General features: G+C 43.3%; 1 protein-coding gene across 2 annotated transcripts in view; it reads left to right on the top strand.

Annotated features, from left to right (window-relative positions):
* Dock1 (dedicator of cytokinesis 1) overlaps positions 1-17,694 on the top strand; it is a 495,662-nt gene that overhangs the window by 435,732 nt on the left and 42,236 nt on the right. For both annotated transcript variants that reach the window (XM_040752573.1, XM_040752578.1), the window contains exons 36-38: positions 2,449-2,489; positions 4,160-4,250; positions 7,714-7,833. In XM_040752573.1, the coding sequence (XP_040608507.1) occupies positions 2,449-2,489; positions 4,160-4,250; positions 7,714-7,833 (252 nt within the window). The remainder of the gene's footprint in view (positions 1-2,448; positions 2,490-4,159; positions 4,251-7,713; positions 7,834-17,694) is intronic.

Below are 17,694 nucleotides of genomic sequence, written 5' to 3'. Positions count from 1 at the left end.
CTCCTAACTCTCTGTCCCCTACCCAAATGCTCTCGGTTTGCTCAGGAGCTCTTATCCCTTTCCCCTTCTCTGTGGGACCATGTATGTCTGTCTTAGGGTCCTCCTTGCTTCCTCACTTCTGTGGAGGTATGGATTGTAGGCTAGTAGTCCTTTGCACTGTATCTAATATCCATATATGAGTGAGTACATACCATGCTTGTCTTTCTGTGACTGGTTTACCTCACTCAGGATGGTTTCTTCCAGTTCCATCCATTTGCCTGCAAATTTCAAGATTTCATTGTTTTTCTCCACTGAGTAATACTCCATTGTGATTATACCCCATTTTCTCCATCCATTCTTCAGATGAGGGGCATCTAGGTTGCTTCCAGGTTCTGATTATTACAAATAATGCTGCTATGAACATAGTTAAACAGATGTCCTTGTTGTATGAATGTGCATTCTTTGGGTACATACCAAGAGTGGAATTGCTAGATCTTGAGGTAAAGTGATTCCCATTGTCCTGAGAAATTGCCATACTGATTTCCAAAGTGTTCACACAAGTTTGCACTCCCACCAGTAATGGAGAAGTGTTCCCCTTTCTCCATATCCTCTCCAGCATAAACTGTCATTGGTGTTTTTTATTTTAGCCATTCTGGCAGGTATAAGATGGTATCTCAGAATTGTTTTGATTTCCATTTCCCTGATGGCTAAGGATGTTGAGCACTTTCTTAAGTGTCTTTCAGTCATTTTAGATTCCTCTATTGAGAATTGTCTATTTAGTTTTGTACCCCACTTTTTATTTGGATTATTTAGTGTTTTGATGACTAGCTTCTTGAGTTCTTTGTATATTTTGGAAACCAGCCTTATGTCAGATATGGGGTTGCTGAATATCTTTTCCCATTCTGTGAGCTGCCGTTTTTGTCTTGTTGACTGTGTCCTTTGCCTTACAGAAGCTTCTCAGTTTCAGGAGTTTTATTTTTGAGGTAGGGTTTTTCTGTGTGGCCCTGGCTGTCCTGGGACTTACTCTGTAGACCAGGATGGCCTTAACTCAGAGATCCTCCTGCCTTTGCCTCCTGAGTGCTGGAATTAAAGGTGTGTACCATCAATGCCCAGCTGGGAGATTCATTCTTAAAAAATCAGTAAGTTTAAAAGAAAAAGAATGAATATGTGGCCACTAGTCTAGTTCACATGCTCCAGTAGATGGCCCCTCGGTCATGCATATGTGACAACATTAATTAGATTTAGTGGCTTATCCAAAAAAAAGAATAAGAAGACATGAAGTTAAGAAGTGGGCATTTGGGAAAGAGTTCAAGGGGGACGTAGTCATTGGATATGCTCATGCTTCATTGTATTCATGTATGAAGTCCTCAAGAAAAATGACAAAGACTAATATAGAAAAGAAATGGCTATCATGCTTCCATCCTACAGGCCCTGTGAGTTGACTTTTGTACCTTTATAGTGTCCTGCGCATGACTTCATGTATATAAAGTAAATCTCATGAAGAAATGTTAGCAGGAGGTAAGGATAAGGCAGGGTTTCACTGTGTCACCAGACTAGTGTGACATTCTCTATATAGTCCTCACTGGCCCAACCTGCCTCAGTCTCCCAAGTGCTGATATTACACATATGTGCTGCCATGCTCACTAGAAATGTTATTTTAATATAAACATTGAATTAGATGACATTTTCAGTAATGTGTAGAAATGGCCCTCTTACTGGAATTTACAAACCAACTTTTCTCCTCCCTTCCTCCCTCTCTCCCTCTCTCCCTCCCTCCTCCTTCCATTCCTCCCTCCCTCCCTCCATCTCTCCTTCCTTTCTTCTCTTCCTTTTTTAAGTGAATACCCATTTTTCTCACTATGGTTTAGAAGGTCTGTCTCTCTAAAACAATGGATTTTCTCCAGGAATCATTATGGGTTGTTGTGTGGGTAGTGTTCTGCTTCAATACTGCTCAGGATAGTGGCAATAGCACCTTGTAGAATAGAAGTGTGGCAGTGTTAAGTAATTAACTTGTCTTTACCTTAATATATGTGGCTAGTGGTTTGGGTCACATGAGGGCAAGAATCTTGCCATGCTTCTGTGTCTCTCACAGAGGTTGGTGCCAGCATGCTGACGTCTTTGATATGGTACCTTTCCTTACTCACAATTTTGGTTGTTTATTTAAATGAGAGTTTAATGAGTAAGAGATCATGTTTTTTAGTCAGAACCTTGATTTTACTGAAGATGGGTAACTTTCAAATGACATATAGATTTAGTCCTCAAGTGTCTAAAGTGTTTGAGATGTGATCATTACAAAAACAAAAGTCAGATGCTGTGAGGTGCTCAGAGCACAGGTGAATTGAGAGCTCTACTCAGCATAGTGGGACTATTTTAACAAGTTGTAGTTTTAATGTTTGTTTGGTTGTTCTCTGTGTTGTGTTATGTAATGGAGTCAGTTTCTTAAAATGATGCTATGGCTTGCTTTTTCAGAATTTCTACAAAGAAATTGAACGAGAAGAGATGTACATAAGGTACGTGCCTGTCACTCTGGTGGCACCCTCTGCATTGTGATTACTGTGAGTTATATAAGATAGGCATGTGCCACATTGGCTGGCACCCTCTGTGTGTGCCACGCTGGCCACCACCCTATGTGTATGTTGTAATCACTGTGAGGTGGATATAAGGGATGTATTGCCATGTTCGCTGGCACCCTCTGTGTGTGCTACATTAACCAGCACCATGTGTGTGTTGTAAGCACCGTGAGATGTATATAAGGGATATATTGCCATACTGATTGTCACTCTCTGTGTGCACTGCAATCACTATGAGATGTGTACATGTGTGCTGCAGGCCAGCATCCTTTGTATGTATGTTGTCACCACTGTGTGTGTCAAATCATGTGAAGCAGTGGTTTGAATATCATGGTGACTTTGAGGTGAAATCTGTTGGAGCCTCAGGTGTGCTCTCAGCCCTTATATAGTGTGTCCATGCCTATATAAAGTTTAGGCTAAGAGGGGCAACATTTAGCCAGCTAGGAAGTCAATCTCCGTGGCTATTTAAGAAGGTTTTTGTGCCTTTCGGTCAACAAATGCAGTCCTTTTAGGAAAAGATTTATATATTCCTTGTAAATCATGTGATTAAATGAGAAATATAATTTTTCCAAAAGTGGACAATATAATTTTGCATTCCGCTTTTACTTTAACTAGTACCCTATTCCCACATGCCTGTGTCTTTCTCACACACATACAAAAAAGAGAAATGTTTTGTGTGGTCATCTGGACTTGATTGTTTGCTTTTAAGATATACTGAGGACATAGTTTGATCCCCAACATCACTGGAAGATCAAAGCGCTTTCTTAGGGTGGCGCACTATGTTTCATGGTCACTTTTCAGATTCTGTGGTCACTAATCAGCAAGGTGACAGGCCACTTGAGAATCAGGTTAGCCTGGAATCTTCATGACAGGCAGCTTGACTATGTGCTGGATACACAGAGTGTGCTTGTGTGGTTTTTTTTTAGTTCTTACCTTTTATTTTTGTTTTGTTTTGTTATGTTTTTCCTTTTAAAACATATCATATGAATATAATAAACTTAGGAAAACAACCAGCCTCTTTGATCCAGATGTCTGGCTTTATAGTAAAGAGCATTCTTTTCTTCCTACAGAACAGACAATCTTTTGATCACATTTGCTGTCATCACAGGTTTTTTTTCTTCATCTTGTGGATCTGGATCTGTGTGTGTGTGTGTGTGTGCGTGCGTGCGTGCGTGCGTGCATTTTGACTCAAAGAAATGTGCAATCTAGATTGTCTAATCTCATTTCAAATGAGCTATAAAACTAAGAACAATGAGTGAAATAAGGAATCTTGAAATAAAATTCTTACCTTTATATAGTATCTTCATTTTTTCCTACAAAGATGACTTAAAATTATATATCCATATATTTGTATACCAATATATTCTTTTATTTATGTATGTATGATATATATACACATATTTGCATGTGTGTATTATTATTATTACACTACTCCTGTTAGTTCTTTTAGTGATTTCTGCACCAACAGTTTTCAAGGCATTGTGAATTATGAACATAGTAAAAAGAAAGTATAGCCATGAGTTACTGTTGAATGTCGAATTTAGCACCTGCAGTCCTCAACACAAATTACCTTGTGACGCTTTAAGAATGTAGCCTTATTTCTTCACCAGGTACTTATACAAGCTCTGTGACCTGCACAAAGAGTGTGACAACTACACAGAAGCGGCTTACACCTTACTTCTCCATGCAAAGCTTCTAAAGGTAATAAAAATCACCACACCCGTCTATGCAGCTCTTCTTATAAATTCTGAGTTTATTTCGAATTTTCCTTTTCCATGACAAATTTTAGTAAACCACTGGCATGAGAGTTTATGGATATTGGCTATAGTCAGTGACATAAACAAAAAATATTCAAGAAGGACTCTGATTACAGATTCTGCCCAGCTGAATGCCAATTTAACAAGGTGTCGAGTTTTGCAAACCTTCAGTGGGCTGGGAAGCGACAGTGAGTCAGATATCATACAGTTCCTCATTTGTGAGGAAAGATGGAGAACAACTTCAATAAGAAGGAATGACCCTGGTAGAGCAGCTGGGAGGAAGGATAAGTCATCCTCCTCCTCACACTGGCAGAGGAAGGAACCAGATCCTGACATTTCCGCAGAGCAGGCCATGCTGAGAGTTTCTGTGTTGGCTGTCTGAGTCTCTTAAGAGTGTTGCTAATGATCAGTAGCATGCGAACTTTCAGCTCCAAGTGATTTCTTTATTACTCAGCTCGCTCTAAGACATTGGCCTTTTGCTTGTGCTGATGTGTCTGTCTTCTCTCCCATGACCAATTACAGAATAGTTAATAAAACTGAGTAGATCTTCATGAAATAACTAGAATAGGTGGGTGGACAGATGGATGGGTGAATTAATTAGTAGACAGATGGGTGGATGTGAGGAGGTAAGTGGAGAAAGAGAGAGGGACAGATGCATGGATGGCTGCGTGTTAGATGATGGGTGGGGGAAGGATGGATGGATAATGTATGGATGGATAGATGAGTGGAAGCTGTGAGGATGTATGAGTAGATGGTAGATAGTGGGTGTGGCTAGACATGTGAGTAGATGGAGAAACTGCTATGTAACTTCAAGCTTTATATTTGAGAATCTCAGCAAGTCTTTTGATTATCTTTCTCATGGCATCTGTCTATAAAGTTCAGGAAATCCTGCACTAGACAAGCAAGAACCATTAGAGTGCACAATTAAGGAATCTTGTTTCCAAACTTAGGCTAGCCCTGTGCCCTCAGCATCAAACACAAAAGGCAGAGTGAGAGATAAACCCACAAGAGAAAATTACTTTTAAATGTGCATTAGGAGATGCCTGTTGGGTCATGGGAGTCAAGGAGGATAGTGTTTCAGAGTTTAACCCCAGACAGACTCTTTTAGCCTCTGTCCTCATCCTGAAATTTGCATGCGTACACACACACACACACACACACACACACACACACACACACACACACACAGTGTGTGAATCTGCAGCATTTGCCTTTGCCTGAGATGGGCAGAGTCTTGGCAGGCAGAAGGCAAAGAGATGACTTACTCTGGCTCCCCCTCTATAATCCTGGAGGATGGATGCCGAAGGACCCCTCCTGTCTTGTGGCCCTCTAATGCTCTCCCAAGGAAAAGCATTTTGAAGATAAAGTTTTCAGGGCATTGCTCTGGAAACAGCCATTTCCTTGGTAAAGTCCAATGTCTGTATTTATTAGAAATCCAAATGTCAGGAAAGGTATTTTTACAAAATGTGAAGATCTTGTTGTTCACACCAGGGAAATTAAAACAGCTTGCCAGACTGCTCACACTCTTAAAACATCAACTTTGCAAGTCTGAATGAATGTAAAACATATATATGTGCATAAGTATACCATTTGCTTAATTTTTGGATATATTGAGTACAGATGGGTTTGTTACAGGCTGTGGGATAGCTTGTTCCATTGCCTCGATCAATAGGCTCAATTGCATTATCTCTTCCACTGGGCTCCAAATTTGCCAATTAAGTGGTAAATGCAACATGATCTGCCTCCATATTTTTATACTATTACATTTTGTGATTTTCCCCCTAAATATGTTTGGTATTGTTGTCAATGTGAATTCATGCTGGTTGTGTCTGTTAACTAAAAGATTCTTAAATGCAGTCCTCCTTTTTACTATACTTTTGATTAAAAAAATAAGGATGAGTAAAAGCATGCATGTTTAGCTTAGCAGTGAATTTATTCATTTCTATACTTAAGTATAGAATAGGGAACTTCCACATCCCTATTCAATACGTTACTTTTATGATCTGAAATCATAAAATAAGCCTGAACCTTCTGGCTCTTACCAGAGTTTTACATTTATATCCACAAGTCTACTTCCAAAACAACCCACTGTAACACAATTCAGGTTACAGAGTTTCTTGTTTCTGCTTGCAGGTGGGATCTGCAGGTCCACACTTAATTTGTGGACCATATGAATGTCTTTCTGCTCCTTCCCAACAGTCTTAGGGACAGGGAGTCCTTTAGGCTTGCAGCATTCAGCTTGAGGTAGCCCAGGGCGTTGGAAAGGATGTGTGTCAGAGAGCAAACATCCATTGGTGTTTCGTCACCTTTACTGAAGTCTCCCCATGTCACCATGCCAGTTCATGTGACTTTTTCATATGTCACAGCACCACCCAGGGCCCCACTCCTTGCCCTGTCCCTCTTGACTGTCATGCTCCTACAAGTATCACCATAGCTGGTCCCATGGTTTTGCTATAGCACTGAGTTCACTGGGACATCCACACTCTTACCCACATTTGTTTGGAAACTACAAACTGAGAGTCAGTTGCTATTTTGTAATACCCTCACTGTCCTGTCTTAATACAAGGTCACATTGCACTTTACAGGTTGTCTGAACCTTCCAGGCCATCCCATGCAAAGTCTCTCTTATATGGAATCTTCTTATATTCGATCTTCTTCAGAGTTATTTTATCCCATGATGCACTTGTGTGACCACAGTCTTTGGTTGGCTCAGAGCTCCTATGGGTGAGGCTCCTGAACCATCTTTGACGCGTATGCATACGGAAGGACCTCAAGAAGCAGCTGTTCATTGCTACTGAATTCCATGCAAGCCATACTGGTTTGTTAAGTTAATATAGAGGAGGTTACATGGTTTGCCTATCAAACAGCCTTAGCCTCCACTCTGGTACCTCTTCATTTCACACAAAAACTGGCCAGCACTTCCACAATCTCTGATAGAGCCTGTACCAGGCAATAGGCCCACAGCTGGTGGTACATAGGTACCTCTCTCTCCCTAAGCATCTTGCTAGCCTATGGAGTTCCTTTCTGGATGACCTGTATTGCCTGTTAAGGACTTGAGTGACTTATGACCAAGGAGAAAGAGCTCTAGTTGCCCACTGAAGACAGTCACCAACTACCTGGTTATACTACACTTCTGGCTGACATGAAGCTGCCTGCAAGCTTGGGAGCACATGCTCCACAGGGGTTTTCTACTGGGCACATCTGGGTCTGCCTTCCCATCTGTCCTTCTTCAGCCCTCCAGAGATAGGCTATTCCAGGAATTTCCAGGCTTTGGCAGTGTAACGACAGCAGACCCAGGTCCTTGGACTCACAGTCTCATACACATACTCAATGCTTGGCTTGTTGCTCAATGATATTCCTGAACATGCCCCTGCTTCAGCATTGTTCATTTGTTGTTTTTGCCTCAGTGGTCAGAAGACGTGTGTGCAGCCCATCTCACGCAGCGGGACGGATTTCAGGCAACAACACAAGGCCAGCTGAAAGAGCAGCTCTACCAAGAAATTATCCACTACTTTGACAAAGGCAAGGTAAGACACATACTGTCCCTTGGTTTCTTTCTCACACGTGCCTCCTACAGCCCTAGAAGCACATTTATTTACACATGATGTTTGCAGAACCAGAAATGTGTTACATAGTGTGTGCAGAAGTATTTTATGCATGTTCCTCCAGCTTGTACTTATAAGAAACGTTTTTATTTTTAAAAAAATCAATAGCTTTTTTTTTATGCTCTGTGGATAGTAAGGCCTGAAGACATCTGACTTTTGATAATTCTTACTTGGGGAACCAGGTTTGGAGAGCAGCTTGGACATATCTGTGTGCTTGGAGCTAGTGTATATGCCTCTGGAATCTTGTATTTTTCTGTTGTCACTGAAAAATTAATCCTGTGATGAGACAGACTATGTTCCAACTTGGCAATTTGGAGATTAATTGACTTAAGCAAAATTTTATATTCAGTTGACTTTTGCTAAGGGAAAGTTGCCTCATTTTAATTAGCCATCGTACACTTCGTCACTGTCCTTGTGGCCAGATATGTAATCATTATATAAAACCTAGCCACTCTGGCTTACAAAATTCATAAAAACCAAGATGACTTGCAAGTTCCTTCTGGGGTTCCACTGAATTGTTTAGTCATATCAAGGCTATTCTGTGTCACTCCAGCAGGATCCCAAAAGGAACTTGTGTTTTGTTTCCTATGACTGTCATGACAGACCACTTTGAACAGTATAAGCATATCACCTAATGCCTGGAGCTCTTAGCCTGGAATCCAGGTGGATGGGGACTTATACTCTCTCGGAAGGCCTCCAAGGACTACATGCTTTATATCTGTGGCTTATGGCAGGCATGGTGGGCAGTTGTTGGTATAAGTTATGGTCCTCTCTGTGCCTCATGGTGTGTCTGTGTCTATATTCCTTCCTCTGTGAGGGCACCAGGCACTGGCCTGGTAGGTAGTCCAACCTGTTCCACAGAACTGAACTATGTCTAAAATGCCTATTTCCATATGAAGCTCCCACTCACAGATACCAAGGCTTAGGGCTGTAAATGTCTGTCTACCTACAGCAGAACCTGTACTGCACAGACGGACACTGCCCTTCAGTGCCATTCAGGAACAAACCCCTATTAAAAGTGACCATGTAGTAGACTCTTTGTGAGCACAAGCTCAGGATTCTCTCTGTATAGTGTCTTCTCTTTGCATGGCATGTGTGTGTGTGTGTGTGTGTGTGTGAGAGAGAGAGAGAGAGAGAGAGTGTGTGTGTGTGTGTGAGAGAGAGAGAAAGAGTATGTGTGTGTGTGTGTGTGTGTGTGTGTGTGTGTGTGTGTGTGTTGCTGAGAATTGAGCCTCCAGTCTCACACATGCTAAGCAAGTGCTTTGCCACTGAGGTACATATCCATCCCTTCCATTAACCTTTTTATTCCAAAATACCATCTAAGTTTCCCAGGCTGACTTTAAATTTGTGATCCTCCTGCCTCTGTGTTCTAGACAACTAAGATGACAGGCCTATGCCACCTGTCATTCTCAACACTGGGAAAAGTCCAAATTCCCCATCCAGGCCCCTTGGAAGGTAGATTCTGCTTGGCCCTGTGGATTGTTGACATGGGAAGCTTTCCCCATTGGACCTTTGCTTGACTAAGGGCATTTTGTTCCTCAGCAAATTACTAGAGAAACATAGTGGGTTCAGCCTGAAGCCATGGCTTTGTGATATGCTGGGGAAGGATAGCCAGGTGCTCGGAGGCACAGGTCTACTATGTCTAAGGAGTGTGTGCCGCCACAGGAAGCCATAACTAATCCATGGGTAGCCATAATCAGACTGTCTATAACTCTGAAGAGCCTTGGACCCTGCAGTTTCTCTGTCTTCATCTTCCTCTCTTCCACCCTGCACCTTACTCTATGTTCTAATCACACTTGTTGGAGTCTGGAATATACCAGCCTCCCTGCTCTGCCTAATAGCTATCTATTGTTCACCCCACAGGGCTTTCCTTTCCATCTAAGCCTAACTGTCCCCTCTTCCTCACCCTGAAGCCACCCTCTATCTTCTTTTGGAGTACTCATTTTGATTTGCTATAAGAGATTTACAGGCACTCCTCTGTAGTGACTCACCAAAGAGGCTATGAGCACTAGAAACAGAAGCCTCACTTGTTTTGTCTCCCAGCATGCCTAATGTTCAGAACAATGGCTGCTGCATGCTTACCAAGTGAAGGCTAGATGACCAAACAAATGAATGTTTCGCATTTATCAGCATTTCCTGCTATGAGAATGGCTTATTTTCAATAGGAACATTGGCCTTCCACAATGACAGACAGAAGATGGGGAGTCTTATTTTGGTTTTTGTTTGTTTGTTTTGATTTAATGAAAGATAACTTGATAACTTTTTCTGTACAACCATAGTTCATCTTAAAAAGAAAAATCACATGAAGGGGCAATCAGTTTAGACCATTAGTACCCACCGCAGTCTGCAAGGACATCTGCTATCATGAGTGAGAACCTGTGTCACTGGAAATCTGAGTCTGGTCATGTGGAACTGAGCTTCCCATAATGCACAGGGTGTCCCCAACACAGAGCACGTCCAGCCCAGAATGTCAATAGTGCTGAGGTTGAAAAGCCTGGCTTAAAAAAAAAAAGTGTTTTTTTTTAAAGAATCCATGTGACAAAGTAGTATAGACAAAAAAGGAAAGCTGTTAGAAGGTCTGTCCTCAGATGTCCCTGTGTTGTGGAAACAGAAAGAAGACCGTGGTGATGCATTCCATTGGCTGACCTTGAGTCAGAGTGAGCTTGGAAGGGCTGTGTTCCTAGCTGCCATTCCAGTTGTATTGATAAAACAACAAGACTGGAAAGCCATTTCTGAGTGTCTGTGACATTTCCACCAGAATGTTAAAGAGGATCCAAGCCACCCATCCACATGAAACTCCTATGCAGGTGCTGGAGAGAACTCCAGTGCGTAGGGTGAGAAGTGCCTGGGTAATTCGCTGACAGTGAAGGGTTCATCTTCACAATCAGCAGGCAGAATATGTTCTAGGAAGTCATTATCTTCTGTGTAGGCTGGGATGGACCAGGAATATTCTGGAGTTTTAGTCTGGAACTTTCCAGAGCTCCCAGCAACACTGGTCCACTTCTGATCAGACTATGTGGCCACCCCTCTGCACTAAGGCCAGGAAGGCTGAGTTTCTGCTCAGGTGGACACAGCCCAGGAAAAAATGGAGGAGGAGTCTCCCTAAACTGCTTCTGCCCTTGTCATCCCCTGAGGCAAATCACATGGCCATGTAGACCTTCCAGAGCTGGGCATGGACCTAGGAGGACAGAATAGCATGACGGGGACCTGCTCCCACCATGCACCACAGCATTTGATCAGGAAGGTGAGTTCTAGGTAAGGGTGCTCACGGCACATAAAGCAGTGTGTGTGTGTGTGTGTGTGTGTGTGTGTGTGTGTGTGTGTGTGTGTGTCTACCCACACATATATGTGTGGTTGTACTTACCCTTATGGGGTATATGTAGAAGCCCTCAGGGATGTTCTCCTCTATTACTGTCTACCTAGTTTCTTTAAGATGGGGTTCCTCCATGAATCTGGAGCTCCGTAATTGGCTAGACTGGGTAGCCAGGACACCCCTGGAGTCTACCTGTCTCTGTCTCCCCAGTATGAGGTTTACAGATGTATACTGCAAAACCTAACTTTTTTATGTGGATGTTAGGTGTCCAAACACAGGTCTCTGTGCTTGTTCAAAAGGTACTTCACCCACTGAGCCATCTCACCAGCCCTAAACTTTGCCCAGTTGGTACATATGTTCTCAGAAAAGTGCCTATTATCTAATGGTGTGGCTCCCCACAGCTAGAGATAAGGACAAGACCTGCTACCTAAGAGAACTTGGCTCTAGTGTTCATCTGGTTTCTCTGAGGTTGAGTATCGTTCTTCCATTTGAGGGATCTTGGAAGGCAGAGCTATATAGGAAAAGTGCTATAGAATGGGTCCCAGTGTCCTGTGAGGGCAGGAGTTGGGGGAGGACACAGCGGATACTGACAGTTTGACACACTACTCAAGATTTTGACTCACTTTCATTTGGGAAACAAGTTTGAGCTACAGATTGGAATGCATGGTGGTCATTTAGAAGGGACATTCTTCATGCCCATTGTCCTGATTGTTTTTGTTGTTTGTTTTATTTTTGTCAATTTGACACAAGCTAGACTCATCTGAAAAGAGAACATCTTAATTGAGAAAATGTCTCCATAAGATGGGGCTGTAGGTAAACCTGTGGGGAATTTTCCTGATTGATGATTGATGTTGAAGGGTTTAGTCCACTCTGGGAGGGACCATCCCTGGACAGGTGGTCCTGGCCTATATAAAAAAGCAAACTGAGCATGCTAGGAAGAGCAAGCAGTAAGCAGCACTCCTCCATGCCCTCTGCTGCCTCCAGGTTTGAGTTCCTGCCCTGACTTCCCTGGACGATGGACTACAAACCATAGGGTGAAATGAACCCTTTCCTCCCCACGTTGCTTTTGGCAATGGTGTTCATCACAGTAACAGAAAGCAAACTAGGACACATTACCTAAAAGGAATAGAATAAGACAAGTGACCAAGGCCATTGCCGATGACTAAGGATTTTAGTGTTTGTGGGGACCAGAGGCAAACCTTTCCACCCTTCACCCTAAAGTTATAAAATAGTCCCAAATAGACCACAGGTGATAGTCAGCCCGGAATGTATCCATTGGGAAAACATGAAGGAGGGCTGTGGTCAAGAAGAGGCCCTCAGAGAAGGTTGACATCAAAAAGAGAAGACAACTTGTAAACATTGAGTTGGTAGGACTCTTATCTGTGCTGTCTGGGACTGAGTGACAGGCCACATTTGGGTCACTGGACATTTCAGTGTGGCCATTCCAAGCTTAGACATGCCATCAGTAGGCATTTCACATAGTATCTCTAAGTCTTTATATATATATATACACACACACACACACACACACACACACACACACACACACACGCACACGCACACACACACACACGCGCACACACACACACACACACACACATACATATGTGCCGTGTGTAAAACAGTCAAAGGTCAACCTTGAGTATCATTCCTCAAAGGAGACAATCTAATATCTATAATTCTGAAACAACTGCTGTTAATATTTGGGAACTTGGAGGGTTGAGTAAGCTGGGGTACATACTGACCCTGCAGAGAACAGGGTCAAACCAGGGGCTAAGAAAAAAGGAGAGGCTGATGCAGGGACTAGCAGCTAGGAAACTCAATACCAGGACTGGGGAGATGATATGGATGGTGAAATACTCGCATTCAAACACAAACACCAAGGTGAAGAGCATTGGAGGAAAATTCCTGACACTGGCCTTTGACCTCCACACACACATACATGCGCATGGACTTGCACAACAGACACACGTACACATGAAATGCTATGATATCTTGTTGAGTGTGTTGGCATTTCCTGGAACATCCCTGTTTTCTTATTTGAATTGAGAATTGTTCCCTTCCGTGGTGTATTTGCCTATTCTGACCAGAGCCCATTGTGATCAGCTGTTATTTTCTGGGTTTGGAAGGACCAGTTGCATTGTCTCCTGGAGAGCTGCATTCTTGTCTACCAGCCACCCAGTGCCTCCTCTTAATTCTTGCCTCTTTGTTCCACTAGGTTCTGCCTGGGGCATTGGACTAGTTACCTTGCTCCCTGCTCCAAATAAGCACCTAACAAATGGCAACTTAAGGGAGAAAGGGCTTATTTTGTATGTCAGCTTAAGAAAGAGTACAGTCCAACATGGCAAGGAAGGCTCAGCAGCAGATAAGGTGGCTGGTCATACTGTATCTATCCACTACACCCATAATCAGGAAGCAGAGGGAAGACAGGAAATGGGACTGAGATAGCAAACCTCAAGGCCCACACTCAGTGACTCACTTCCACAAGCACTTGGAAAGATTCGTCAACTTTCCAAAACAGTGTTACCATCTGGAGGCCACATGAGCCTGTGGGGGACTGTAATAGTCAGGGTCCTCTAGATGAACAGAACCAAAAGAATTAATGTATACTGTTAAGGGACTCTTCTGTCCCACCAGGTCCCGAAACTGTTTATTCCCAAATAAAAACACAAAGGCTTATATTAATTATAAACTGTTTTGCTGATGACTCAGGCTTCTTACTAGCTAGCTCTCTCTTAATTTTTAACATACTTCTATTAATCTGTGTATCTTCACATGGCCTTGGCTTATAGGTGATCCCTGGGTCTCTTGCTTCCTCAGTAGCTACAGGGCATCTCCCTGACTCCGCCTACTACCTTTCTGTATCCCTGTTTGGATTTCCTTCCTGGCTAAATTCTGCCTGTCCATTGGCTGAAACAACTTCATTCATCAGCCAATAAGAGAAACATATTCACAGCATACAGAAGGACATCCTCCATCAGTATACTAGTTGGGGGATTATTAGATTGGCTTCAGGGTGCATTCAGAGTAGTCCAACAATGCCATTCTCATACCAGAGAGGCTGACAGCCCAGGAATTGCTCAGCAAGTGAGGCTGAGTACCTGGAGAACCGTGGGTCTTCAGTCCAGAGCAGAAGCCCAGAGAAGCTAGCTCTAGTATCAGGGAAGGAATCAGCAGCAGCCACAACAATAGAGATTCAAGATCGATGGGGCAAAAAAGCAAAGCTTCCTTTCTTCCATGTATTTTTATCTCACCTGACACATTTAGCCTGGGGCTTCCCACACGGGTGAAGGCAGTGCCTCACAGACATGCTCACAGGCCCACAGGATGTAACTAACCACCAGCCTATGGAGGCCAGAGGACAATTTGTAGGAGTGGTTCTTCCCTACCACCATGTGGGCTCCAGGGTCAATCAAACTCCTATCCTTAAGTTTGACAGCAAGGACCTCTACCCACAGAGCTATGTCACTGTCCCGAGTGTGTTTTTAGAGTGGTTTAGATTTGCTGCAAAACTGGACAGAAAGTACAGAGTTGTCATTATCTCCCTGCCAGACATTCCAGTACACAGAGTGTCAACATAGTCACTTTTTCACAACGGAGTCCCCTCTGGACACTGCTGGAACAACAAACACCTTGGGATTGAAGAGGCTCCCTCACTTAGATATTCCATAAAATTCCTCATACAATTGCATGATCTTGCTTTTTGAGCCATCTGCTGAGTCTCGGGGAGGCCTCAAATACATAACCGTTCTTCCTCACAACTGATACCCTGTCAAAATCAGCTCTGCTCCATCAGTCCCCCCACAAATTTCCTAGCTGTGCATGCTGTTAGCATTCTCCTCCATCGTGAGTCTTGTCCTAAGTTGTTTCCAGCATTACACCCAGCACCGCATTCACTCACAGCAGAGATTGCTAATGGGACAAAGGTGGATCCTCCCTCGCAAGAGAAGGGCTGGCCGTTTCTATACAGAGTCTTATTTGTCTGATAAAAGCAGCCACCTTCAGTCTGAGTGATGGCAGAAGCTTATTGGGTGGCTGGGCAGACAAGCACGGGGGAGGACCTGACACAGATGAGATTTGCCAACTGCACTTATGGCCCAGATTCAGCCATGCTCATGTCTGAGCATGTGTGCATGCATGCATATAACCATTTAAACCTCGAGCTTTGTTTGATCTTGCACTTAGAAATGCATTTAAAATTTTATTACAGTTATTCATTTGTACGCATATGTGTGTATGCATAAAGTAGATAAAATATAAGTAAAAATACTTTAAAATTATTTTTAATAGAGTGATAAGATTGAAGCTAAATATGCCGGGCGTTGGAGGTGCACGCCTTTAATCCCAGCACTCGGGAGGCAGAGGCAGGCGGATCTCCTTGAGTTTGGGGCCAGCTTATCTACAGAACGAGTTCCAGGACAGCCTCCAAAACAATACAGAAAAACCCTGTCTCAAAAACAACAACAACAACAACAAAGATTGAAGCTAAATATTACCACAGTCTCACCAGACTATGGTTCAAGCATAGCCCCATAGATATAGTTTGCTACCTTTGGTCTGTTTTTCCTTGCACTTAAGGAAATCTTCACTCTATGCTTACTATATGAACATGGTGTAAACTCTTGAGCTATGTACTGTTGAAGCTTTGGGTGATAACCCTGGAAAGTTGGGCCCGAAGCATCCAGGCCTTATGACCTGGTACAGTGTGTTGCTGGTGGGCCAGGAGGCAGGGCCCATTCTCCCATGCACAGCTGCATCCTGTGTGAGGGGGCTTTGGCCATCAGGCTGGGCTGTGACTAGAAGCAAATTCTAGGACAACTCTCTGCCTTGTGCCATGACACCAGCAAGGTCAACAGGAGTTTTTGCCCTTTTATATTGGGCACTCTGGCCAGTAAATTATGACCTGCTAGCTTTCTGTGTTTCTCCCATACAAAATCACTTCTCTATTTTTGCTTTTCTTTACTTCTTTAAAGTTTTGAATGACTCTCAGCCTGACTCTTGGCATCTTAATCTTTTTCTTTCTTTCCACAAAATGTCATTTCCATTCACTCTCACTTTTATTCTCCAACATTTCTTCCTCCCTTGTCTCAACAATTACTGAAGACTCCTTCCTGCTCCATTTTTACCCCCACCTGGGCCTCTCCCTGCAAAACCCTCTGTTCAGTTCTATCAGGGAGGCGAGTGTTCTTTTCTGAAGCTGCTCCAAATTGTCTGTCTTATTGTGTTTGGCTGAGGCCTAGTAATTTTCAATAAAGCCCTTAATCCGAGTACTTCACTGAAAATGACCAGGCTTCTGTGTGGAGGATGAGAGTTGAAAATAGCAGCCATGCTTTTGGGAGAATTTAGAGGATGGGCGCTGCTCCTAGCCCAGGTGGCTGTGACTCTGAACCTCTGCAGCCCAGACCCTGCCTGCCATTAACAAAGACAATATGTAATTTATGGCTTGGATTATGTATGGAGCTGGGACTATTTTCAACTAGAGTTTTGTGTCTTCTTATAAATGATCTCGTTGATGAAGTTCACACTTTACCTTGTGCCAAACTTGGGGTGTGGGGGGAACAAACCACATGCAGCCTGCATCATCTAGTGAGCTGTAAATAGGAGTTCAGAGACGTGTTTCCATTTTTGGTGAGATGGTTGAATTTTATTTCTAAGTAGGGTGACGTTTTCACATCCTGTGACGTTCCCTTTTTGAAGGCAGTGGGTAAGCCTTGTGGAACCTGCTGCAAGTTCACACTCAGGCTTTGCAAGCTCTCGGGGTGAGCCAGAGTTTGTCTCATCAGACCAAACCTGTGTGGAGTATTCAGGTCTCTATATATATTGTTGTTTTTAAAGCATTAGGGCCAATAACAATGCTGTTGTGCTTTAGCCTGTAGGATCACAGGGAAGGTTTTCCACTAACAAGCCTACTGTGTGACACAGGCCACTGTGCACCCTGATGTACACAGACAAAGACAGAGTTGGACTCAAGGGATTCATGACTAGCATCAGACTTCCCAGAGAATGGATAAATAATGAAACCTTCCTTGAGCCTGTCACACAGGTGGACATATGTAGATGTACTTCACACATGCTAGTGGTCCCTTATTCAGATTTGGGGACTGGAAGGATGCTCACTGAGCAAGAAGGCCTCCTACTGGTCCTGGACCACTTGGTCCCTCTGCACCTCAAGCAAAGCTGTGGCATCCTTTCACACCATTGATCCTCATCCATTAAACACCAGAAAGCTGTGTGGGGCTCTGGAAATTCAGGAGGAAATGGAGTGTGACTTTTCCCAATAACTACCAGGGAGAACGGATGAACAGTAGAAAAATGGCCGAAAGTCATGCTGCACATAAAACACCTTTGCTAGTGAGCTGTTCACAGCTGGTGAGTGTGCTAAACCAGAGTCACCCGTGGGAGTCCTGGTAAGGCAGCCATGTGAAGGATGAAGGACCGTCTGTCTCTGATGACACCTGTCTCTTCATCTG

Source organism: Mesocricetus auratus, unplaced genomic scaffold (genome assembly GCF_017639785.1).
Source record: "Mesocricetus auratus isolate SY011 unplaced genomic scaffold, BCM_Maur_2.0 Super-Scaffold_4256, whole genome shotgun sequence".
Taxonomy (NCBI): Eukaryota; Metazoa; Chordata; class Mammalia; order Rodentia; family Cricetidae; genus Mesocricetus; species Mesocricetus auratus.
This window is presented reverse-complemented; position numbering and strand designations above follow the sequence as displayed.